Raw genomic sequence first — 24360 nt, 5'->3', positions numbered from 1 at the left:
GGGAGGAAGATGACGTCTGGGAGCACCATGACTCAGTTTTCCAGCAGATCGTTCCATTATAACAAGATGATGTTGAGGTTGAAATGGTTGACATGTCTGATGATCGTGTTATTTTGTTAAAACAAAGTTTGATTCTAACTAACTGTGTATAAACTAAAACTTTTATAGCAATCTGCAATGCTACGAATAAAGACCTGCCAGTGTTTCTAATCGTTGTGAAGATAAATAGAACATATTTGGTAAAATACGGAATTTAAACAATAATATGTTGAACAATGCTGTGAATAAAAAGTTAAAAATAAAAACTAAAAAAAACAACAACTTTAAGAGCTTTCATAGTTCACATGAATTTCTTTTATTAAAGAAAATCAAGGGAAGTCATTTTGTTCCATTTGGTACATCTTGAAGTGGAATTGGGCCCATAAAACACAGCAAATATACACACATCAGACATGTTTGCACCAAATCTGCGTTAGCCTAGACACTCAGCAACAGGTGAATAATCTTGATCTGATTCAGTTCTTAAATCACTTTCAGGCTTTTTGACCTCGCTTGGTGATTAGACTTGCAAAGCATTGCTTGACTCCGAGAGTCAGTGGTTCCCAACCTGGAGAGCGGGCCGGGTCCACCACAAGGAGTTGCAATACAAATTTAAAGGGCCACAGCACAAAATGAGACAGGAGCACAATCAAGTGCACATATGTGACTCACTACCACAGCAACACAAAATCCCTCTTTGGTTGAACTGGCAGCACTAGAGGGGGTCCAAAGAAGAGTTTGCTTTGTTTCAAGGGGTCAAAAGCTTGAATTAACTTGGTAAATACTGCACTAATTCACATAAGAGTTGGAAAAATATAGTCAAATATAAAAACACACACCCAAACACACACTCTGCCTTTTGTTTTATCACACCTGGTATTCAAGCTTCTAACCTTGACTGTGAGCTCATCAGGTTGAACACAGTCCGAAGACGTTCATTTGGGGATCACACACCTTTACTTAAATCTGAGCTTATCCCACCGTCCCTTTGTCTGTCGTCGCCTGGTGTTTCCTCCACTTGAAAATCCACCAACACAATGAAAAGATGTAGAGGGTGAAGAATGCGGGGAAATCCCAGAGGAAAACAACAACAAGGACGCCACTAACCACGAGCGTGCAGAGGAGGAGCCTCGTGATGTGACTGATGGTGGAGAATATAGTCCACCATATGAGAGCGTCGCACTCTTTCACTTTCTCAGAGGAGGGGCTCAGATGTTTGTGAGACTGATGAGTTGATTGATCAGGACTCTCTTTGTGAGCCATGACACGGTCGTCTATTTGCCCAACGGTCTCCTGACGGGTGACAGACCTTGCTTTAGATTGATGATAGTTCTCCTGATCCGTTGTGGAGCGAAGAGCTTGGGCTGATTCAGTCAAAGGCTGCCAACTGTGTGCTGCAAACGTGGCGGGGATGTTTTGACTGAGACGGGCGCTTGAATCCAAATGGGTCCGTAATTCAGAGAAAATGGGAGTTGGCTCTGTTGTGGTAAATGACTGACTTCCGTCTTTCAGAGAGTACTCACCGCTTTCAGCCACCGAAGTTTGCTCTTGGCCTTGACATAGATTTAATGCCAAATCTGTTTCTGGTTCTGTCAAGGAAAATACACCCGAATCAAAAGTGTCACTCGAGTTTTTCACCAAAATAAGATGGCAGCCTGGCGTGGTATCAGTAAGCTTTCTCCTCATTTCATCAACAGTATGTGTGTCTCTCCTCAGCGGCTGAACTTCAACAAAGACCTCTTCCCAAATCCTCCTCACCAAATCTTCTCCAAATCTTTCTATGAACATCTGCTTCAATCCTGGTTCGATTTCCTCAAGTGATGCTGTATTTTCCGCTGTAATGGGGTCTTTTGTGGAATCTGACAGTTTTTTATATTCTGCGTGCGGTGAGCTCTCAACTTCTGCTGACAAGTCTTCTTCTTTCATTGCATTCTTCATCTCCCCTTGAGGGTTCTCCACATTACCCATTGACTCCCCCATTGCCTCTATTTTCAGCTTCCCAATACTCACCCTCTCATCTTCCTGAATACCTTCTTCTATTTTTTCTGACGTCTCAGGTTGGCTCCCTGTTGAAATGCCTCTCTTTGTCCCATTCTCTTTTGCTGCAACTACTTCGGGGCTTATTTCACTACTCACACCCTCTTTTTGACCCTTCACGTCTTCCCGCTCACTTGCCTGTCTCAGTTCGACCACTTCCACGAGGTTTGGGTTGCATTTATCCGTTGGACAAGGTCTGACTGTATTGTAATTATTTTGAAAAGCCTTGTTCAATTCCATTGATTCCTCTGTGGGTCTTTTATTTGCTGAAGGGCTTATTTCCTGTTGCTCCATTGCTTCTCCATCACAGCTCAACCTTTTTGTCTCTTCTGTCTGATTTAAGTCTAATACTTGTTCACCTGTTTCAGATTTCAGCTCAGCACTTTGATCTATTTGTGTCGGTGCTAAGTCCCCACTCTTCTGAACACATTCTCCCAAAATAAATGATGGGCTCCCCGTCTGCCCAGATGAATGAAGCTGTAAAGCCTCATCATTATGTTGCCATGCTTGCTCATCTAATGTCTTTATCATTTCCGTGTCTGTAAAAATGTGTCCTTCTGTTTCCTTGCATGGTGTCTTGCTGAATACTGCCATGTTTTGGTTAATTGTTGGAACATTTTCATTCACTTCTGTCGCAGCTGTTCCGTTTTGCTCCAGATTTTCCCCACACGTTTGATTTGGATCAAATCCACCAGCACATGACTTTGCAGGTTCAGATTCACTCCCACCACTCTCACTCTCCTGTAATGGACTTTCACTGTTTTGCTTCAGCACGAAATCCTCCCACTGCATTTCATCTGCGCACCTTGGGGAGATTTTGTACTCTTCGGTTTTCTGTGGCCTAAAAGTCTTCTCTCCTGCAGACGCTTTCTTTTCCGTATAACTCATCACGATCCCCTCCTCCACTCCCTGTCTGGACGTGGAAAAGTCATAGCTCACCCCGTTCTTTGTCTCCTGCCTGATTGTCTGCCTAAATGCCAGCATGTCATCTCCTGCATTGTGTGCTGTACCTGTAACCTCCCTATCCCCGCTGGAAGAAAGAGCCTCATCCTGCCTTGCTCCCTGTGAGATCCTATCAATAGTGCTGGCATTCGGAGACTCTGGCATTGCTGTCATGTCTGTTGTCTCCAACTCCCCTGAGCTTGTTACCAAGTCAGCTGTGTGCAATGTGAAGGGCTCGTCTCTTTCTATTCCTTCTGCTCTTCCCATTATTCCCTGACTTTCCTGCTCCCAGACCGCGTGCTTCTGACACTCAGTCGGACTGTCAACAGAGTCCTCGGACAAAGGCGGTGCCCTCTTGAGGCTAAATTCCTGCGGAGTGTCTGTTACTGAGTTAGTCTGTGACCTTTGGGATGCATCTTGTGCTGCTGCGTTGTCATCTCTTGGGCTGCTGACACATGCCTCTGCAGGCTGATGATCTTCAGCGTTAAAGGCAACAGCAGCCGACAGTGTTTCGCAAGTGTCTGACAGTAGCTGACACGCAGCTAAGGTGTGTAAGTGTACGACAGTATGTGTATCTGTGCCCACCTGAGGTTCTGGAGACTCCTGACTTCGAGCTGCATTTTGAATTTGAGGCTCCTTATCATTTGAGGGTGACACCAACGCTGCTGTCTGCAGCCACTCTGACTCTGGAACATCAGAGCGGTCCTTGCAGCTGTGCCCATTAAGAAAAACCTGCCATACATCACTCACAGAGGTTTCCTTATTGTTGGTATCATCTGCAGCTTTAGGAAAAGTCGCCCACATATCATTAACAGTTGGCGTATTTTCTTTTGACGCTTTTGACAAAGTCATTTTAGCTCTTCCAGTCAAGATGTCCTCAGCACCCCCCCACCGCTGCGATGTGTCATTGTTCCAGTCCAGAGGAAGCAGAGGAATCTGATGGTAGGTGAGCACCGGTGGACTCGCACTCAATTGCATCCTTTGGAATTTATAGTCAGAGCTGGCAGCATCACCCCATGGAGATGGCATATGCTGAGAAACCTTTTGGCCACAGGCTGAATCATGTGGAAGTGCCTTTGGTAGATGCCGCTTCTTCTGGAAGAAGTAGTCCTGCACATGTGCCAAACGTGTTGCCCTGCGTCTGCTTTTCACATTTTCCACCTGTCAAGAAGGCCAAAAGTCAAAGTTCAGATCAAGTGTTTACTTGAAGTATGACTCGAGGCTATCTGTGCTATGTGTTGTTAATCTTTAAGGTCATCCAGTCTGTGAAATGTTTTTAATCTTCAATATTACTGTAATGATGCAAAGCATTGCAACACTTCTGAGATCTCATCTCATAACCCTAATTTTCCTGCACGTGCACACGCAGGTTGCATTTATTCTTAGTAGTTTGCACGTGAGTGATTTCAGGCCTCATCTCAAGTATCAGGTCAGCTGACTTTCCATATCTCCATGAGGCTCACTCAGTACTGCACAGATACAAATCTCTGTCTCAGTTTCTGCTCATACCTTTGCAGAAAGAACATTCTGTATATAGTTTCACTACAGCTTAGCTCTAAAACCAAAAAGCATTGCTTTTCTGGACACACAGTGCATGAGCAGCATTAAGCTCTTTCATAGCTGGCAGTTTTTTAATGTGTGATGTTCCAGACTTTAAGAAAAGAGTCTGCTGATCCAAAAATGATCACATGAGCCTCACCCAAGGTTTGTGCTCTTCAGAAGAAAGCAGCGACTGCATCTCAGAGCCGTCCATCCTCTCTCTGCCAGCCTTTTCTGCTTTGTATGCAGCTTCTAATTCTGCAAAGAAATGACAAAAGGGGCAAAAACTGCTTGCACACTTACACACGTATTCATACAGATGTGCGTGTGCACCACATACAGTAAATGTCCAGTACTATAAACACACCTGTGGAAAATCCACTTGTGTTAATGGTCTCCTTGGTCTTTTCGTCTGCACCTCCATTCCTGTGGTTCAAAAATAACAAAACACAATTATTGAATCGTGCACACACTGAGTTCATTTACCAGCTCCTCATATTCTGCTTCACTGTCTCGTGATTATTAAAAACAGATTGTTGTTGCTCTTTTTCCACCAGCCACTGAGCCTTCTAATGTCTCAACATTCGCAGCACATATCATCTGTATGAATGGAGTTTTGTGAATTCTTTTAAATGCACAACTGGCCTTGCTATGATTGCACCAAACAGTAATATGTATGCACAAAACATGGTTTAATGCCTATGTAGGCAGATTGCAGTTGCACAGGATATACATCTGGTTTCGGTACTGCGGTTCTCAAAACATTAACAGGGAGCCATCACTCATATAGAAGAATTTTGGTTAACTGTGATAAAAGAGGGTAAAGTCTCTTTTTCTCCACGCTACAGTGAGACGTGCACAGAAATCTGACCATAAAAGGGCAACATGTGTCCTGCAGACCAAACATCTCTTACTGAGTAGTTACATAGCAGCTTAGTGTAAACACACGATGGCCCAACTAGCAGGTTTTATTGCCTTCAACTTCACCTAATGAGAAGAACAGCACAGTGTAAACACACCACTCACACCGTGTCAAATTACAGCTCGGGGGCCCTTCTCTTGCTTCTACTTGATTTTACCCACGCTCCAGATAATTCCTTGATGGATTTAAGACTCTATTTCATTACAATATTCATCACTGTGTTGTGTTGTCGACCCACAGGCAGACGGGACTTTCAGAAGCAGAGGCGTGGGTCACACTGGCTCACCTGTTAGCCCTGAGACAGCTCCTCTTGCTCCTGTAGCTGCCGCTCTCCTCCTGGGTTTGGGCACCGTGTTCTTTCACGAGTCCCTTTTGGTGGCAGAACAGCACATAGTTCATTTCCTTGTTGTTAGCCCAGAATGTGCCCAGTGAAGTCTCATAGCGGAAACAGAACTCCACCCTGGTACCTTCTTTCTCGAATGCAGGAACCAGGGTGTAGTTGAAGGTAAACCTATCTGTTTTCCTGTCGCTGGATCCGGGCACATACTCTGCCAGCAGGTCAAAGTAGCTGCTCCAGCGATCCAGAGACACTCGGGCGTAGACACTCTTGCTGTAGCAAAGGTTGACCACCCTGATGTTGCCACGGATGGTGGTGGTTCCCGGGAGAAGCTCGATGCTCTCCAGCTCCACCATCTGGGCCTGCAGTCTCTGTTCCAGCTCCTCCGCAGATGATGGGGATGTAAACAAGCAAGAGAGATAGAACTCCTCAGAGGAATGGGCTGCCTGCAGTTCATTGGACCAGCTGTCCTCTGGTTCTGCCACTTCAACATTGTGAAACTCCTTAACCGACACAAGGTTGAGGCCAAACGCATCTGCAAACGACACTTTCCTTCGAATAGCTGGCGGGGGTTCTGGTTCTGGTTCTGAATCCTCATCGGCATCCTCCTCTGTGGTGGAGCCCACGGAAGAAGAGGCCTCCATCCCTCCCTCATCCCGGTCCCTATTTTTTTCCTCTTCGTCCTCCTCAATCATCACCCCTGCCTCTTCTGAGGGCTGGATGGACAGAGCCTCCATAATCCACGATGGTGTGGGGGGCAGCTGCTTGCCTGTCCTGCCGTCTGTCTGTCTCGGAGGGTGGCACAGACCCGAGTGCCCCTAGCCTGGCTGCAGTGACACTGTAGAGGGGAGAGCAGGAAGAGGACGTGACTTGACAGATGGAGTTGGGTTACAGTGAGTCTGAGCCGAGTCTATTAATAGGACACGACTCGACCAAGGCTGACCGGTTATTCTCTTAGTTATGCTCTCACAATATGTTTGCTGGTTACAAAATAAATAACAAAAGACTTTTGTTTCATGGAACCCAGAGTTGAACCTGTTAGAGACCTGGATCCAATGGAATCAAACTCACACCTCATACCACATCCCGGATACTTCCATGACCCGGTGAATGTGACTGTGGACAGCTTTATTTACAGATGATCAGTCCCGTGTGCATAAATAAACCTCCTCAACTGTGTGTCTCTCTGCAATTTAGGGACTGCAGTTCAGCACTTGTCCTGGCAACTGTCCGTCCTGTTGAGGTATCCCCTTCCCAGAGAGAATCATCCTCCCCAGAAACACTGCAGGGGTGCTGATGCAAACCACTGACCCCCACGTGGATTGAAAGAAATGAGAGAATGTCCATCAATAATGCATTAAATCATTATTAGTTTTATTGCTGGACTTGGCAGGCTTTTGTCGTATTGTTCTGCAGATACTCTGGTATCTCTGCCACGAGAGGCAGTCTTCATTTTTATGGTTCACTGCATCTTGGAACAGAAAATTGAACATTATTACGTTCCTCTAAGCAGGCTGGACTTTTGGTGTCCCTCTTTCAGTACACGTGTGTGCTTTCAAACAAAACCACCTTGGGTAGGAAGTTTAATCCAACTAATCCCCGATAAGCAGAGTAACTATACCCCTAAATTCAGCAGATCTTGTAAAAAGACTTTAGTGCTTGTCATACAATCCCTCACAGGTAGGTGAGTGGGTTTTTGTCCTTAAAGAATCTTTTGTCCTACATCAAGAAACAAAATAACTTCTTCTCTGGGTTTGAACTGCTGTTTGGTCATTAAATAACATTGTTGCAGCAAGCATGATTTACAGGACAACAGCTTTCATTTAGACATACTGAACAACTTGCATGCCTATCATACATCAGTAGATGGCACTATGTGATCAAAATAAAATGACAGCCATCAAGACACGGGCTAATTTAAGTTGTATTTTTACCTTAAAATGCTTCTTTTGGGTCCTATTTGGTACCACTTGTTCAAATAGTTAGAAAAACTAAAATTACCCAATAAGGAAGGAAAAGGAAATAGAAAAACATCTCAAGTGTTATTTCAAGTCCACCATTCCTGTTACCTCTAAGAAAACAGTTTTAAAGATCGACCAGTAGATGGCAGCATACCCCCACCACAGCTCCACACTACTTGTTTTTTCTCCTCCTCATACTGTACCTTCATCATTTTCCAGATGCTGTTTCCTCCGACTTTTATTTGATGGAATTTCAAATAGAAGCGAGGTTTCAAAATACAAACAAAAACACGAAGTGGGACAAACAGTCATTATAATTATTATAATGACGGTTTGTTAGGATGAATAATGCGACTTTGATTTCCCCCCAATTTCACATCAACACATATTATTTTTCAATAAAGGAAGGCCAGTTTTTGGATTTATCATATGCCACTGAGGCAGGGGATTGCGAACCTGCACACACATATGAAACTGTATCAATATTAACAAGGAGCAACATGGAACTATCAAATATTTTCTTTGAATTGTTTCCATATTTTGAAAAAAACTAAATGTATTGTGAACACACACTGGCTACAACCTGCGTTACTCGAATAAAAAGTTATTGATCGCGAATCAAATTAAGTTTCATACAACCGAGTCAAAAATATATATAAATATAATAAAATACAGAATTTAAGAAATGTAGACGAGATAGATTTATCGTCTTTACATGGAGGAAGGGGGGAAACACCTTTCCCTTTGATAGTTCACGATAATCTGGTCATTCGTTTCTTAAAAAGGTTTGAAAGAGGTTCAATAAAGGACTCGCTTCGTAACCCAAAAATATGAATAAAAAGGTTAAATAACGTGTTGAAACACAAATAAAATGTAGTTTTTCCTTCAAACAGAGTAGGCTGTGGTTTGAGCTCGTGGAACACATCTGCAGTAAACATCTGGCTGAGTATCTAATAATGATAATGATAAAAAATACACATTTCTCTCATCAACGGTTCGACTTTAAAACGGTGCCCGTAAAATGTGGGCTTTTTTGGAAATGCTCGCACACAAAAGAACGTTCACGCTGTTGAATTTTTTGTTTTTATCTATTTTTTATTTTTTCCCGTAAAACATTAAACACAAAACGTATGGAAAAAAATCAGCTCGGTGGGATTCCCATGCTCTAATTTCCACAATCATAGACGACATTTCACATGGGAATAATTGTGATAGAGATCAAATCTATATTTAAGTGCTATCGGTGGACATAAATGTGACGGACAAGTCATGCTCCTTCAAATAGGAAACAATGACGTCTGCTGCGGCTGAAAGTTCCAGATGTTCCAGGTGAAATGTGAAAAGGAGCATTTCGGGTAAAACACATTTTCTCCCTCTTTCTTTAAAGCCACTTAACGGGGAGTTTCGGCGTAAAAAGGCAGATCTCTCAGCCTTGTGGACGTGTCTCCGGCTCGGGGGAACCGCGCCGGACCCGGGCAGCAACACTGTGCCACCGCGGCGCTTTCGTCTAAGCTCCCTCACACGTTGCCAGACCACGAAAAGCTAATAAGGGGGGAAACAAACTTTTAAAAATGACTTTTTATTTACTTAGCAGGTGGCCCTGACGTCACACGGGGTCGCAGTACGCCCAAAAATAATAATACACACCTCCGCGCACAAGCAAGTGCCTCCCCGGGGGTGGGATGGGGTGTGTGTGTGTGTGTGTGTGTGTGTGTGTGTGGTGGTGGTGGTGGTGGTGGTGGGGGGGTTCTAGTCCCAAATATACTTGCTTGCCGGGATTCAGCTTGATGTGTGTTTGAATCGTAACGAGGAACGAAAAAAAAGAGAAAAAACAAGGCGCTTCTTCCTCGCATTGCGCGTCATTCAAACAGGACTCAGTGTACCGCTTTTCTCTCTGTTGCATTAGTAATAACAGCGGCGTTGACGAGAGACAGCAGGAGAGTGTGTGTGTCTCCGACAGCGGTGCCCAGCGGAGGAATATTGAGCTTTTTATTTACTCTGCAGCTTGTTGTTCTTTTTCTCCGCGTTATGGTTAACTTGGACAGTCACGTGCGAAGATCCCTGCGAGCATAGAGGACGACGGCTTCTCACCTGGTGTGTCCCTTTGACTTCACCGTGAGGGAATTATACCTGGCGTTTTTTTGTGGTAAGTTTTTTCCTGCCCGTGAGCTTCTTTTTCTCCGCACCCTGTGACTTCTTACTTATCTGTCCCGCTGCACGTGAATTAGGAAGTGGACCTCCGGTCACAAGTTCGCCCTGTTGTTATTCAGCGCGCGCCTCGCTACCTGACCTGCAGCTTTTGGCTGTTTATTTACAAGTTGCGCGAGGACTTTATGTGCTTTTTAGTCACAGAGCAGCTCTTGACAGCTCACCCCCTCCCCACCTCAGCCCCTCTCAGCACAGTATTTGGCTTTTTTAATGTTTGAACAATTTTTAAATGCAGACTTATTGTTGGAAAGCCTTTTATGTTCTTTAAACCTTAAATTTACGATTCTCATAAGGAAAATTAGGGCACGTGGAACTCAGTCTCAATTGATAAATTCTGCAAATAACCAGACACTTTTTAAAAAAAATAACTGCACTAATTTGGTTTGAGATAATGTCCCTTTCTGACTAAATTAATTTCACTTAACAGCTCTGTTACTCACCTGTCTGCTTTTCATTTGTGATGCTTGGATTTGATTAGATGGGAAGAAAAATAAGATTTAATTTGAGACTTTATTTCTGCAGTGCTTTTAACTGAAAGCTGCATATTTATCCTGCACTCTGCGTTTTTTAAAAGAAACCTCTGACTCACATATACTGTTTTAAAGGACATACAGTGCTGACAAAATTCCATCATTTTTTTTTTACTTCATGCTCTACAATAAAATGAAATGAAATGCAATTTGATAGTTTAGTTTATGATTATCAGTGCTTTATCTGCAGGACTGGTCAAATGTCTTATCACCAGATACAATTATCAGCAGTCAACGCCTTACCGTGAATGCATGCTCCATTTTTATATTCCATCTTTTTCGCTGTCCCGAGACAAACGGGGATGCTGGTGGAAGGCTCAGTTTCATCGTGTTGAACGTACAATTAAAGCTCATTTATTTCGAAAACCCTAAAAGCTTTCCAGATGCTCTGTTACACTCGTGTGACTTGTCATGACTCGTCACTCCGTAATCACTGTGGCCCAAATATAAACAGAGTTTTTTCTTGAACTTTTTCTGTTTTTTTGGAAAGAAATTCTAACGAGGTTCCGGGAGCTGCAGAACTCTCCAGGCCTGTCCTCTGATCGGCTTTCACCCATGGATTAGCCAGAGCCACCCTCCTTGTTCAAGCTGCAGGGTGCACAGGTGTTCCCTCCTCAGTTATGCAGGTGTGGGCCAAGTCCCCCCACCCCCCCACACAACCTCACTCAGCAGCTCTCACTCTTCAAAGGCCAGGCAGCAATAAATGCCTCTTGTGAAATATGTCAGCGACGGTGCACAATCAGCCCCTTTGTTGAAGTGCCCCTATAATCATTTCTTTAAGCACGTTTAAAATGGTTCGTATGCTCTTGTTTACCTTTGTTGGGGCGTTGTGTGTGTGTGTGTGTGTGTGGTAGGTGAGGTCACCAGATTTAGTAAAACAGGATGCATTTTTCTCCCTAAAGCGATAGGACACATGGAGAGAGACCTGCCATTAGTCTCCCTCCAAGAGTGACCGTTGTTGGGAGCAGCGCACTTATTACCCCGGCTCTCCCCTCTCTGCGTCCATTTTTTGATTGCTGCATTCATCATCGGGTGGTCGGGCTCTACATTATGGTAATAGGAAAATGAATGTCCTCCACAGGATTAATGTGTATACCCTGTCATATGTTTCAATCATTTATCAAAATTAAGATTCAGCTCTCGGCTCAATGAAACGCCGGTTGTTGCAGGATCTCTACCTTTAGATATGAAAATGGCTGCTTGCAGCCAAAGTAAAGCAGAGTGCTTTGCAGTTGAGGCTCCATGACAACTTTGCATCCATTTCCCGGGAATGCAGAAAGTGCTCAAATAGACGGCGATGAAAATAGTTAGGTGTGGATTTGGATGTGTAGATTTCCGATTTAAGGCAGATCAGTTCTCAAGCAATGAAACACTACACGAGTCACCCTTCCCCCAACACCTCCGTAATTACGCAGACGGCGCGCTGTGTCGCTACGTTGGTGGGGAGCGTGGTTGAGACGATGGAGCGATTGGTGCTCCAGCATCCGTCGTCCCAGAGCCGCTCTACGCACACTACCCGGTGTGTTGTCACATCCGGCTGTTTTCACCCTGTTGCTGAACTTAAAGGCATTTTAATGGCATGTGTTCAGGTTTTTATTTCTGTTAACTTCATAGAAATGTTTCCATGACAACCTCCATGTAAGTTACAGTGACCTGAAGTGATCAAGCGTTTTTTTTCCTTTTCTTCTTTCCCTCTTTCTCATCTCCTTCTCCCCCTCCCCTTGCACTTTGGGTCCTTCCCCAGTAAGAATGGAATTTGTGTTGACAGTTTTGGCCTTTAATGGCACTTTTGTGCCGCGCAAAAGTATTTGTTTACCAGGATCATATGCTGCAAGCTGTCAGCCTCGGAGAGATTGACTTCTAAAGATAAAAGAGTGCATTACATGCTTAAGAGGCCACCCTTCTGCACTGTAATTATCCACATCACGGTAATGATGTTTTGTGTGCCCCAGTTACTAAGAGTCTTGAGACAGCTCAGCCTTTTTTAGTTACGCTCTGGGTCACTTCTTAAGCCCGACTAGACACCGTTGTCGACCAGAAACATTGTGACTTCTTGGCTGGAGAAAGCGGTACAGGGTGGGGTCAGGGGATGTGGATTAAAAAGGAGATTGTAGGATCTGAGAAAAGTCAGAAACACACTCATTCATGTTTACAGTTTGTTTTATCTCAGTTCATAATCTTGTGTCGAATTTGTTTAAGTTCCTTATTCTGGAGGCCACGTGTACTTGGCCTAGTTAAAAAGACTGTGGTTCTATATTTACCTAAACAGAAATAATAAAGAGTCAGAGCACGATGCATAGATTGTTTTGCGCTGTGCCCCACTCCAAGAATCCCAAAAGCCACAAACAAATGACCGACCTCAAGCTATGAAGTGTAGCTTTTGGCTGGCGTGCATAACCTCACAGTGCGTTAGGGCTCTGAAATGGAAAGAGACGTTCATGCAAAGTTATAAAACAGACTTTAAGATTCGTGTAAACAGTGTTTCTCAGATATTTGTAAAATAATTCAGGCTTTTCTCGGAGTTCTCCTGGCACCATAGCCTTGATCGTGACCTCCCGTGTAATTCTCTCCCTTACGGCTCACATTCAAAGCTGCCATAAGCACAACATGTCACTCTATTCATCCATTAAACTTTGAATTCATTCATTCTTTGTTTCTGCCCTTTGTTTTTTCCCTCCCTTTCGTGTCGAGCCTACAGCTGCATGTTTACTTGCTGGTCAGTGAGGGCATTGCTGCTTTTACTGTCTGGACAGTGTCCTCGTGTGGAAAAAAAATGCTTTGGTTTTGCAGTCTTGCCCTGAATAAAAGACAGAGGGTCACTCATGGTAAAAGGCAAGGTCAGGGTTGCTCAGGCTGCATTTAGCCATCAGCCTGTCACTTGTAAACAGTCAGAACTCGTGTGAGGCATCGCTGAAGAGCGCTGGCTAACTCTGACGCCGTTTAAAGAGCCTTTTGTTAAGACATCACTCGCATCCTTTAGATAAACTGTCAGCGGCGTGAAAGCTGTGCTGCACATTTAACAGAACAAACGTGGAGACAGGAGTCGGGTTGAGAATGAGAACCCCCTTAAAAAAATATGACTATAAACGTAATCGTGGCTTTAACAGCTTTGCATCAGCCGCAGAGAGGCTGGTATTGATGAGGGGTGTCCAGCGCTGACTTCCTGCATTCTGTGTGCCGTACAGCTCCAAGGACCTCTGCTCTTGACCCAGACAGACACAGAGAAGGAGAGAAGAAGAAAAAAATGTTTATCTCAAACATGTTGTGGGTGGAAAAAACACTGCAATGGGTGGGGTTGGTGGGGGGGTCATGACAATAACAGTTTTTGACAGGCACATTAGGCTGCAGAAAGAGCATCCAGCTCGGGGCTGAGGGCATATGGTGCTGCCTTCTGCTGGCATAGCTTTAGACCAAGTTACAACACTGGCGGAGGGTCATGACTGTCTCAGGTTTGTTCCTTCTGTCTCACTCATCTAAACAAAAACAGGAGGGATAATGCAAGTGGGGGGTTGGTTGGTGGTCTGGAGGCTGGGGTTGTCGCACACTTGCTGTGTCTTTTTGTAAAGGACTACATGATTGCTCCAAGTCATGCCCCATTTGTGTCAGTACATAATGTGGTCAAAATATGGAGGGGAGACATGTGACATTTACAGAAATGAATCTTTTTAACTTTGGATTCTGTCACACCCACACTCTATCCCCCTCAGTTTCTTTTTGTTTTTCTGGAATTCATGTAGAGATGTTAGAAAATAAAAAAGTGTCAAGCACAAGCAAGTCTTTTTATCTTCTTTCATCATCTGAACACCCAACTCGTGCTCCTTGATGGCGATCCCTAATCCCACTCTAAACAACAGCCACATTTTCACCACATTGGCTCATCTAGGTTTTCTTCTTTGTCATGTGGATTGGATGCACTGGGATAATCTGTAGGATGACGCAGGGCTTTGGTTTGAAGGCTGCAGATCGGTGGGAGAGTAATTACAGCCTACTGTGTGGCTTCCTGGATTTTCCCTGGATCACAGCTACAGTCCGTGAAGCTCAGCTTCCACTGCAGCTCTGAGAATGAAATAAAATAGCCACAACATATGGGCCCAGCCAAACAATGGTTTATTTTTATGGTATTTGATGAGTAGCTTTTAATTTAGATTGTCACTTCTGGCAAGCAGCAGGGCAGATGGTGCAGACTTGAGTGCCCATCAGAGCCTAAATACCTCCAGGCAGCTGTTGGTCATAAACTTCTTTTTTTTTTAAAGCATTTTTTTCTATACTTTCTCTCTTTAACATGGCGTGGGTCAAGAGGAGTCAAACCTGTTACAGCACCTGTTCCTGCATATGTAAATCTGTTGTTTTGTCATTTCATTAGGCAAGGCAAAAAGACGTGGGTCCCTTGTGGTTGCAAATGCGACTGGCACTGGGCCCAGTTGGCATGCTCCTCAGCACAAAGATGCTTGAGGCGGGGTAAGGGGAGGGACCAGAAGTTGGGTTTCTGTAGCAAAGTGACTCAACCATCAGGTGCCTTCACATCACAGCTCAATTTGGACTGATTCCTAAAATTTGGGTGAAAGATGTTGCGCAGTTGGGGAGGCGGCTAACCCCCTCTCTCATTATGTGTCTTTATCGTCTCTGGAAGTGAATGGCGAAGGATATGCTTCGAAGCCAAAAACTGGCACACGCGTGCCTGCCACGCGCCCCCCCCCCACACCCCTCCACCCACTCAGTGTCCTCTCCTCTGTCGCCCTCCTCCCATCCTCATCCTTTCATCATCTGGTGCTCTCCCGCAGCGATCGCCTCTTAACCACATGTGCCAGTGCAGGGCCTGCTCTTGCTCCGGGGCTAATTGTTCGCTGGTAAACTGCACACTCGTTGGTGGGGGTCTCCCCTTCATCCAGACGTGAGGTGGTGGTGACGATGGTGGCGGTGGATTTACAGATCATGATCTCTCCATGCAGTTTATTTTTCCAATATAAGTCTGGAGACTGTCAGTTGTAATCCATCCTGTGTGCTGAATGCAACAAATACACCATGAAATTAAAGGTTATTGCCGGAGCGTAATGCAAAAGCTCTGTTTGAGACCGCTGGAGCTGTTTGGAGTCCTGGGATCAATGAGAAGGACAGCAGAATAGGTTTCTGTTCTCTGTCCACTTTTATTTTCTTGTGTTCCAGAAAAACTAACCTGTGGCCTATTCAATGCACTCTAAGTTGTTCTCATCTTGAAGTTTTCATAGACCTTAAGGTTGGATGGATGGAAAGAGCCAGGTCTAGTCCTAATGCTGAGTTAATCTCATCTGATAACTGAGGCCTTCCTCCTCCTCCGGTCTTTTTTTCCCTTTCTCCCCCTCCATGTCCTCCGCCTCCCCTTCCTCCTCCCTCCTCTGCCATGGTGTGGTGGGTCTGGCTTGCTGGTCTGTTCCTCTCTCACCACATAGAAGGCATTAAAGCCAGGCCCCACAAGCCCCCTCTGATATGGGAGAGTTCATTAGAGATGTGCCTTTGATGGGCAGCCTTTTCATGTGACTACCGGTTTTTCAAATACCTTGATGTAGAAGCTTAAGAAGGCATTGTGCAGTAAGCCCTCCTTTTGATGCGACTTATTTAGATCTGCATAGTAAATCAGGGGGGAGTAAATAACCAGCCAGCAGATGGAAGCAAGGAGATAAGGCAGGAGCGAACAATCGCATTTGTATTTTGTTATGATGTTGACAGCAGCTAAAATTCACTAATCTAGAGCCACTGATCTGCATTTCAAAGAAATCTCATTTAGCAGCGGGAGGATAAAGTTCCTCTCATTGTGTCTATTTTATTGCATTCTTCGCTAATTTATCTGCCCACAGATTTAACGTGCAGGGCTTGGTGGTAGGAGCCGGCGTCCGTGCGTTGCATAGGGGGTCTTAAATACTGTGAAAGCGGTTACGTCTAGACTGTGAGCAGAGGGTAATTACACGTCTGACCATGAATAGAATGAGTTTGAAGACTCATCTTTCTTCGGGCAGGCCTGAATTGCTCGACTAACGCTGATAAGGAGCGTTTGGTCCCCACAGAAATATTGCGAGTGACTTTCCATAACACCCCACCCCCTCCTTCCAACACCGAGGATGGTATTTACTTTTAAGATAAAGTTATTGTGTACAGTAATCTGACTTGTTAGCATAATGTTCTCTTTCATGGCAGGACTCTCCTTTTTCCGCAGTGTGGAGGTATTTGTGGCCCGGGTCTTAAATAGTTTATCTTGACTTAGTGCGCGGGCGCTTTATGTAAATATCAGCCTATAGCGTTATTAGGCCTTCATGAATACTTTGAAGCATTTGCCATATTTATAAGTTGATAGAATTTACCAATGGTTTTATATTTGGCGTAAAGTCATGTGTGGTATTTGTAAATCCCCACAAATTGGAGGTCATACAGACTAATAGCATGCTTTTCTGTGCCTTTCTGGTGAATAAAATATGACGTCTCCACAGCCCAGAGCTGTCGAAGTCAACACAGGAGCAAATCATTTATTTAAGCTGGTTTTATTTAAAGATAGTTAAACACTTTGTTCATTGCTGAGATATTAAGTCATCCCGTTCAGGTAGGCAGAATTATTTAGAAATCAGTTATTTGATTCTGAAGCTTTGTTTTCTACATGCTGCCCACTGGTTGGTGCACCCCCACCTCAGCCCTCTTACCCAGTTCTTGGTAAATGTTGCTCTGCAATCTGTGCAACATTTTGCTCAAACTCACAACTGTGAAAAATTATAGCAGTTGGCATGTTTTGTTTTCAGCTGTGCTCTTTGAGCTGAGGGCTTTTTGTACAGTTCAGAGAGCACATTCCTCAGGATTCAGCAGCCGCTGGTTGCCTGTAGGGGTCATTGGAATTCTGGGAGAATAAAAGAGGGAGGAAAAAAAAACCAAACACACACGGCTCAGAGACGCTCATCCAGGCCATTTCGTGGCCCTCGTGCCCCCAGCAGCAGGAGCTGGCCTCCATCACCCTTCTGGGGACTTGGGTTTTTCCTCTGAATGTGATGCATATGCAGTAAAAACGTCCAGAGTAATCAGTAGCTGCAGTTGTGCTATTGTACACGCTGGCTGCAGTTGTGTGATTAACACAAAAAATCATCAATACTAATGGTCTCTAACATGTGTGCAGTGATGTCGACGGCTGAATAGGGCTACATGAGAAATCAATGGTGTCAGGTTAACGGTGTGATTTACTTGGCGCTGAGAGCTTGAGCCTTCCAGGCACTGCACCTTTTAACTTTGGAGTGAGCAGCGTGTGTGGAAGGTGGGGGCGGTGTTGTGCTTGTACTGTATTGTGCATTGCCTGTCGGTGCATGCACTCACACACTCACACACACACTCTTTCTCAGGCTTCACAGTAAAATCCAGGTGCACTTTGTTGTTTCAAAGTTTATTGCTTTCACCTACACACCATACAGAAAATAGTTATGCAACTCACCATCCAGTCCACACTTGTCTGTAACAGCAACCAATGCGCCAAAGGAAAAAGTCAACGTGTCATGAGGTGCATTTGGACTAATGGTATACTTTTTGTCGTGTCCCGTTTCAGCGAGCTGACATCGCCGGACTCCCACCCCCCACTGTGACGGACGACAACAACAGCAGGTTTTCTCCCTCAGGGTAAGTGTTGGAACGTGGTTCCTCCATGTCCGTCTGTCACCGAAGCCTTAACCTGGAGAGGGATTAGAGTAGCTTTAACTATGTGTTTTCAACAATCAGTATCAAGATTAGCAGTAACCCGCAGTTTATCCCCCTTTTAAAGCCGGGTCTTATTTTGTTCACATGCGCTGAGATGAGAATAGTTGATCAACTCTGCAGCTCGGTCTCTGCTTGGTGGTGTTACTGTACTGTTAGAGCCCTTTGGTTTGGGTGATTGTCGAGGCTGGTGGGGGTCACAGGGTTCCCATTCTGCCTCAAATGTAACAAATCTTCATCTTGTCCACCTTGATAGAATTCCCCCTCCACTGGGCAACCTTTCAGTTGTGCCTGTTTGGTTTTCACACCCCAGGGATTTTCAATCTACTCTCACTTAGAAGTTATGATATGCACTGTCGCTGGCAAGTGTGGTCAAGCTCAGAATTCATGTTTTGTATTTATTTAGTTGATGTCTTGATTAAGATTTGTTGCAGGACTGAACAGGATAAAGTGAACTGGGGTTAATATAGCTCGAACTTAATCCTCGTGTACCCGGTTGTGCATCACTCTATCCTGATAATACTGATGCACAGAAAGCAAAGGCAGCTTCTTCAAAGGCAGCGCACTGCTCGTGTTCTCGGCCAGACATCTATTTTCCCATTTTTCTCTTTAGGATGAAATATGCACACTCTGCCCTGGTAGAAAGAAGCAGACGACCCTCAGTGTGAAGTACAAAGTGGTGAGTGAAAGCTGTTTTCTTTGACTTTTTGCATACCTGATATTGTGTCGGCTCCCAGGTTAATTCAGCCGTTGTAATGAGGCACATCAGTTCTAACTGTTGATGGGGTTCGGCTTCACTGAAACTAAGTAAAGTTTACTTATCGTTGCATAATCACATATATGGATGCTAATTACATGGCCTAAAAGGCATTAGTGTTACCTCATTAAGAAAAGCAGAGATGATAAAACAAGAAAGAAATTGGTTCAAAGTATTGCCAAGAAATCTCAAATTTGCAGTATCAGAATCCATGGTGGGTAGCTCGAGTCGTAATGAAGAATATTACAATTTAATTGAAAGGCATAATTTAGAAAAATGAGATTAATGCAAATGCACAAGTTGTGAATACTAAGATACTCAGTTCTATTCTTGCTCAAAACTCATTGACAAACACTTAAAAATGTGTTACTTCTTAATTGGTTGAGATCTCATACATTCAAATGTTCATCGACACGGCAGAACATGAAGAAACGTGCTTAGTTTTCCACAACTTTATGATTCAAGTCATCAGTTTGGGGAAGAATTCTTCTTTAACATGACTAATATTGATCATTCTGTTAAATCTGTCTATTAGAAGTACTCAGACAGCCGTGCAACAGGATCACAGACACATAGATACTTGTTTCCAAGACCAAGAAAGAGAAATGTTTTGAGTAAAAGAACGAAGCGTGGCCTGAGGAATCAAACGTTTGGTCATTGGAGTAGTGTGTGTGTGTGTGTGTGTGTGTGTGTGGATTTTTGAATGGAAGGATTTGCTACAGTTATGTTCCATGTGCTTTTGGTTAGTGAGCAGTTAGCAGAGGAATGTTTTCTCAATGATAAAAGTATTAAGCTATTAAGATAGGCCTGAATTTTGAGAAAAATAGCAAAACGACTTAATTTAGATGATTTTATGATTGAAGCAGAAAATTGTTTACTGTTTGCCTCGGCTCCATGAGCACTGTAGGGATTGTCTTTCACTGTAAAGAACCTGTAGCTTCTCAGCTGAAAACATGTGGTGCTGAGCAAATTGGCCTCCCCAACCGCTCTGACTTCCTCGAGTGAAGCAGAGTCCAGATTTCCTTTTCCACCTAAAAGAGGTTTAGATAGTCGTTGGTAATTTCAGTTAAATCTTCAAAGATGAAGTCTTACTGCATATCTGCTGGCCTAATGAAGCTCTTCTAATCATTGCGAGAAAGTGCAACACTGTGGACATATATACTTATATTAATAAAAAGAAATCTACAGCAATTAAGCAAATCTTTTGCTGCTTTAAAGAAGCTGCAGTTCGGACTGAACAGCCCCTCTGCTCACATTTCCAGTTTGAAATTGATTCTTGTCATAGATCAGAGACCTCTTGTCATTTCACTTTCAATCCCCAGATGGTTTCTGTGAGCCTGTGAGTGGGCAAACAGGGGAACCCTCCACGGGTCTTTACCCCGGGCACTTAGAGCAGTCGAGGGGGTAGAGGCAGAAATCAAAGGGACTTGGATCATTCCCCATTGGTAGCTTCTATTGTGTCGCTAGCTTGGGATTGGAGGAGAAGGTTAAAACTGCAGGGTAGGGCGTGGGGGGGTGGATGAAAATCAGGGAAAGCAACCCCCCCCCTCCACTTTTTCCTTTTTTTTCTAATCTTTATCCACCATTAACCCCAGTGCCCCCAGTGTGTGGCTGAGATCAGGGCCCTTGGTCAATCCCCCATTCACTGCCACCCAGAATATTTTAAAGTTAAGCCCCATCGCTTAACAAAAAGTCTTACTCATCAAAGGTTTACTTTCCCTGCTCTCTGTCCCAAGGATCTGCTGCCATTCTCCATGTGCCCTTCTCTCTCTGCGGCCCGCTGTTTTGTCTTCACTCTCAGGCAAAAGGGAGGGGAAGCCGCTGGAAGTTTTGGAAGTTCCCAAGTTTCCATTTTTCAACTTAACGAAGTTTGGTTTGGGATCTGATAGTGTTGTGCTGTGAGCAAAGTGCTTGGACCAGTGACCTGCCCATTTCTGATCCGTCTGATACGCCACTTTACTGCTCTTAAATACACCACAGAACTGTACTTGGCTTATTTCCTTTGAGGAAGTGTTTTTCCACACCTGATGTTTATATTCCCATTTTTTTTCTTCTTTCTTTTGGACCTTTGCTGATGAGAAGGATCCAGTTTGAAAATGTAACCATAACAAGGCTGATTTCAGCCCGTGTCTCCTGCTCAGTATAAACATTTCAGTTGTCTTCTCTTTTTTTTCATGCAGCAGCTTTCGCTTGCAACTGTCAGCTATTTGACTTTCACACATCGGAAAGAGAAATGATTGAGGGTCAGAGTAGAAAAACAAGCGCGGCTGTGGATGTGCGGGGAAGATCGGTAGGGAGGTCGGGAGTGAAGAAAAGAAATTGCATGGAGAGTGTTTGTGAAGAGTGCGCAGTTGCCATGAGAATGAAGGTAAAGAGAGAGCAGGCTCAGAATGAGTGTTGCCATCATTACTTAAGAGAAGATAAAGAGACTCATTGAGTCTATTGATCCTCATGGCTGTCTCCTGTCTCTTTCTTTTTCACTCTTATCTTTCTTCCAGCTGTTTTTTAAAGGGCCTCGTCTCCGTTCTATTTTGAGGAAGAATATATGCTTTTGAAAATTTCAACAGAAAGAAAAAATAGGTTAATTTGCCCTCAGCATGCTCTGGAGCCCCTCCAACAGTCCTGTGTGTGCACACCTCATATTAGAGATGACTGATTCTCTGGAAATGAGTGATTGCAAACACCCTGCAAGCCCTAGCTTAATTTCTAAAAAACGAGTAGGGGTGTAGTGTTTCATGTGTTATTCTTTCCCTTCAAGTTAATTGGAGAAATGTCGGGTGCGGAAGCTGGGCTGGATGGCATCTCTCCAAGAGCCTGAGATTATTGTGAAACCCAACCTGAGGCAGGCATGACATCAGAGAGGCCTGACATGAGGTTGAACTCCCTCTTTCAGGTGGGAAGAATTACGAGTGGCTTCTCTCGCAGGTGATCGTGTCCAGTGAATCAGTCGCACACAGCCACACATTCTTCTCCCAAGGTCTAAACGCTGATTGTCTTGACAGATTGAACTTGTGTGTTATCACCAACCTGTCAGGGAGCCTCGTTTTTCAGCCTGCACACGTAGTCCAAAGTTTATGTTAGCCCTTCAGAGTACAGTGTTTTATAGGGATATCGTCATCATGACATAAAGCTAAATACACAGTGATTCAACCCACTGATGAATTCTGTTTATCTCCGGGTTTCCACACTGTGTCAGTATATCCACATACGCCAACAAGTTGATGCAGAATTCTTAACATTTGGGACATTTTGAAAATGCAAGCATAATACAATATTGAGTCATGCTGTGCGGGAGCCACAGAAAAAATGCATTTCTAGGAAATACACCCCTGTTTTTTCCTTTCTATCGGCCTCAGAGGAAATTATGACAGTGGGATTTAGGCATGTCTTGCATTATTTATCCAAAACAAAGAAGGTTTATGTTCATGTAAATGACAGAAGGTCATCTCATCTTATTCCATGCATGTTTAAATGTAGAATTCAAACACTTTGACGGTTCGCGTGTGTTTGCTTATACATTTTTAATCACTTAAGTGTGTCAAAAGTGCATGTCGTAATATATTTTTTTCATAAAAATGACTTGAAATCAGTTGCTAAGATTCCTATGTGAGATAGGTCTCTCTGATGCTGTGGTGCGCTTTTTTTTCTGCCTTTGCTCGCTCTCAAAGTAAAAGTTTTGAAATCAAACCACGCGGTCACAGCCACTGCAAAACGCTTTTACTCCAGAGGCAACAAGCCCAGTCCTTTGTTCATCGTGATCATTTGATCGCAGCTTGAAAAGGGATACCGGTGGCAGCTGAATCCTACAACAGCTTGGAATCCGGCCTCCTCGCCACAAACCACAAGCTTAGACGGTGCAAGTGTTACTACCTGGTTGGAGGCAAAATGGCCAAAACGTATTGATGTGTGTGGAAAAGCACACACTTCTCCCAGCATGCTCGATCTGGGTCACAGAGCTGACAGACAGTGGAATGTGAATGTGTGTATGTTGACAAACTCCACTGCACTCTGAATGGGGTTTGTGATTACACCTCATCATGCGTGCTGCATCGGTCCTGTCCCCGGCCCCCGATCCCTCTCCCCCTTTTTCTCTCTGCCCTTCGCTTCCCTTTCACTCGCTCCCTCTCCCCGGCTCTCCCCCTCTCACCACGGTGCCTCTTGGGCAATCATGTGGTCACACTACCTGACTCCTTGCTGCTCAAGAGTGCAGTTGACAAAAACAGCCCGAGGCCCGTCATGTGGAAAAGATTCAGTCGGCACACAGCGTACATCCCACCCCCACACCCTACAACTCCCCACCTTCTCCCACTAACTAACCGAAGCAGCAGTGTGTTTCCTTCTTCTGCTCACCTGTGAAGGGAAACTCCTCCTGTCGGCACGCGTGAAAGTGGATAGTTGTGTCTTTGCAACTTTGTGGCCACGCTGCGTGCAGGCTGCTTTAAACAGCTGTGCACGCGTGAATATGGGTGCTGTTCAGCCCCCCCCCACACTCTGAGAGGTGCAGGCACTTTCTCTCTGTCAGTTGAGTTGCACTCCTCATGTCATGTAACATAAAGCTGGCGGTCAGTGAGAGCTCTCAGCTGTCAGTCAGCTCGGTGGTCCTGGCCTGTCGAGCTGCTCACCTGTGTTTATTGGACACGACCTGCTCCGTTCTACCCAGGGAGAACATCTTGTCTCCCTGCCTTTTCTTTTTCTCTTTCTCTTTAACTCCGTTTCTGTCTCTTTCTACCATTCCCTTCGTCTGTCTTGCTCTTTCACCTCGTCTCTCAAAACAATATCACTTTTTATTTAGCTCCACTCATTTTTTCTAATCCACCACCACCTTTTCCCTCGGTTCTCCTCTCTGCTGTCCTGTACAGTTTATTTTTTCGTCCCTCTTTTTCCTTTTCTACTATTCTTTTGTTTCCCCTCTACCTCTGCTCCAGCTGTCCGTTTTTATTTTGCATTATTCGCAGACCTCTTTGTCGGGTGGACGCGGTGCCATCTTCTTCTCTGCACCCGGCTGAGCACACGCACGGGGTTGCATGCACCGCCGCTCGATGACTGATTGAAACTTGTGTCTCAAAGTTGCTAATGTTCACTGAAGCATTATATTGCAGATAAAGTAAATAAACTAGGCTACCATGGGAGAAATCTCTGGAATAGACTGCAGCGATCAAGCACATGATGCACACCCGTGCGTGTGCATGTGGCCTTGAAGAGAATTCCTCTCTTTCACTGACACTCACACGAAGACACACACATGCATCAAGTGGATGGCCGAAAAGATGTCAGTGATGTTGAGGTGTGAGGAGAGCTGGGGTGGGGAGAGATTTTCTATGGCTCAGGAATTTCACAAGTTTAATGTTTTTTGAGGAGCTCTCTAGAAAAGTAACAGTTGCACTCAAGGATCT

General features: G+C 44.4%; 2 protein-coding genes across 5 annotated transcripts in view; one reads left to right on the top strand and one right to left on the bottom strand.

Moving 5' to 3' along the window:
• Positions 1-344: 344 nt before the first annotated feature.
• Positions 345-10067, bottom strand: LOC140283110 (uncharacterized). The gene is made up of 5 exons (XM_072377764.1): positions 9869-10067; positions 5766-6654; positions 4925-4983; positions 4718-4815; positions 345-4179 (listed from the first exon to the last, which is right to left on the bottom strand). Exons 2-5 carry the CDS (start codon positions 6551-6553, stop codon positions 1012-1014), a joined length of 4113 nt encoding a protein of 1370 aa, XP_072233865.1. The 5' UTR covers positions 6554-6654; positions 9869-10067; the 3' UTR covers positions 345-1011.
• Positions 9533-24360, top strand: part of foxp2 (forkhead box P2) — a 91973-nt gene continuing 77145 nt past the window's right edge. For 3 of the 4 annotated variants that reach the window (XM_072377786.1, XM_072377785.1, XM_072377783.1), the window contains exons 1-3: positions 9533-9923; positions 18065-18135; positions 18824-18889. The gene's annotated coding sequence lies outside the window, so the exon portion shown is untranslated. Of the gene's footprint in view, positions 9924-18064; positions 18136-18823; positions 18890-24360 lie in introns of those variants that run through there. The other variant, XM_072377788.1, reaches the window with a different exon arrangement.

This window comes from Leuresthes tenuis, unplaced genomic scaffold, assembly GCF_036924035.1.
Source record: "Leuresthes tenuis unplaced genomic scaffold, fLeuTen1.0.hap1 SCAF_23, whole genome shotgun sequence".
NCBI classification, from domain to species: domain Eukaryota; kingdom Metazoa; phylum Chordata; class Actinopteri; order Atheriniformes; family Atherinopsidae; genus Leuresthes; species Leuresthes tenuis.
This window is presented reverse-complemented; position numbering and strand designations above follow the sequence as displayed.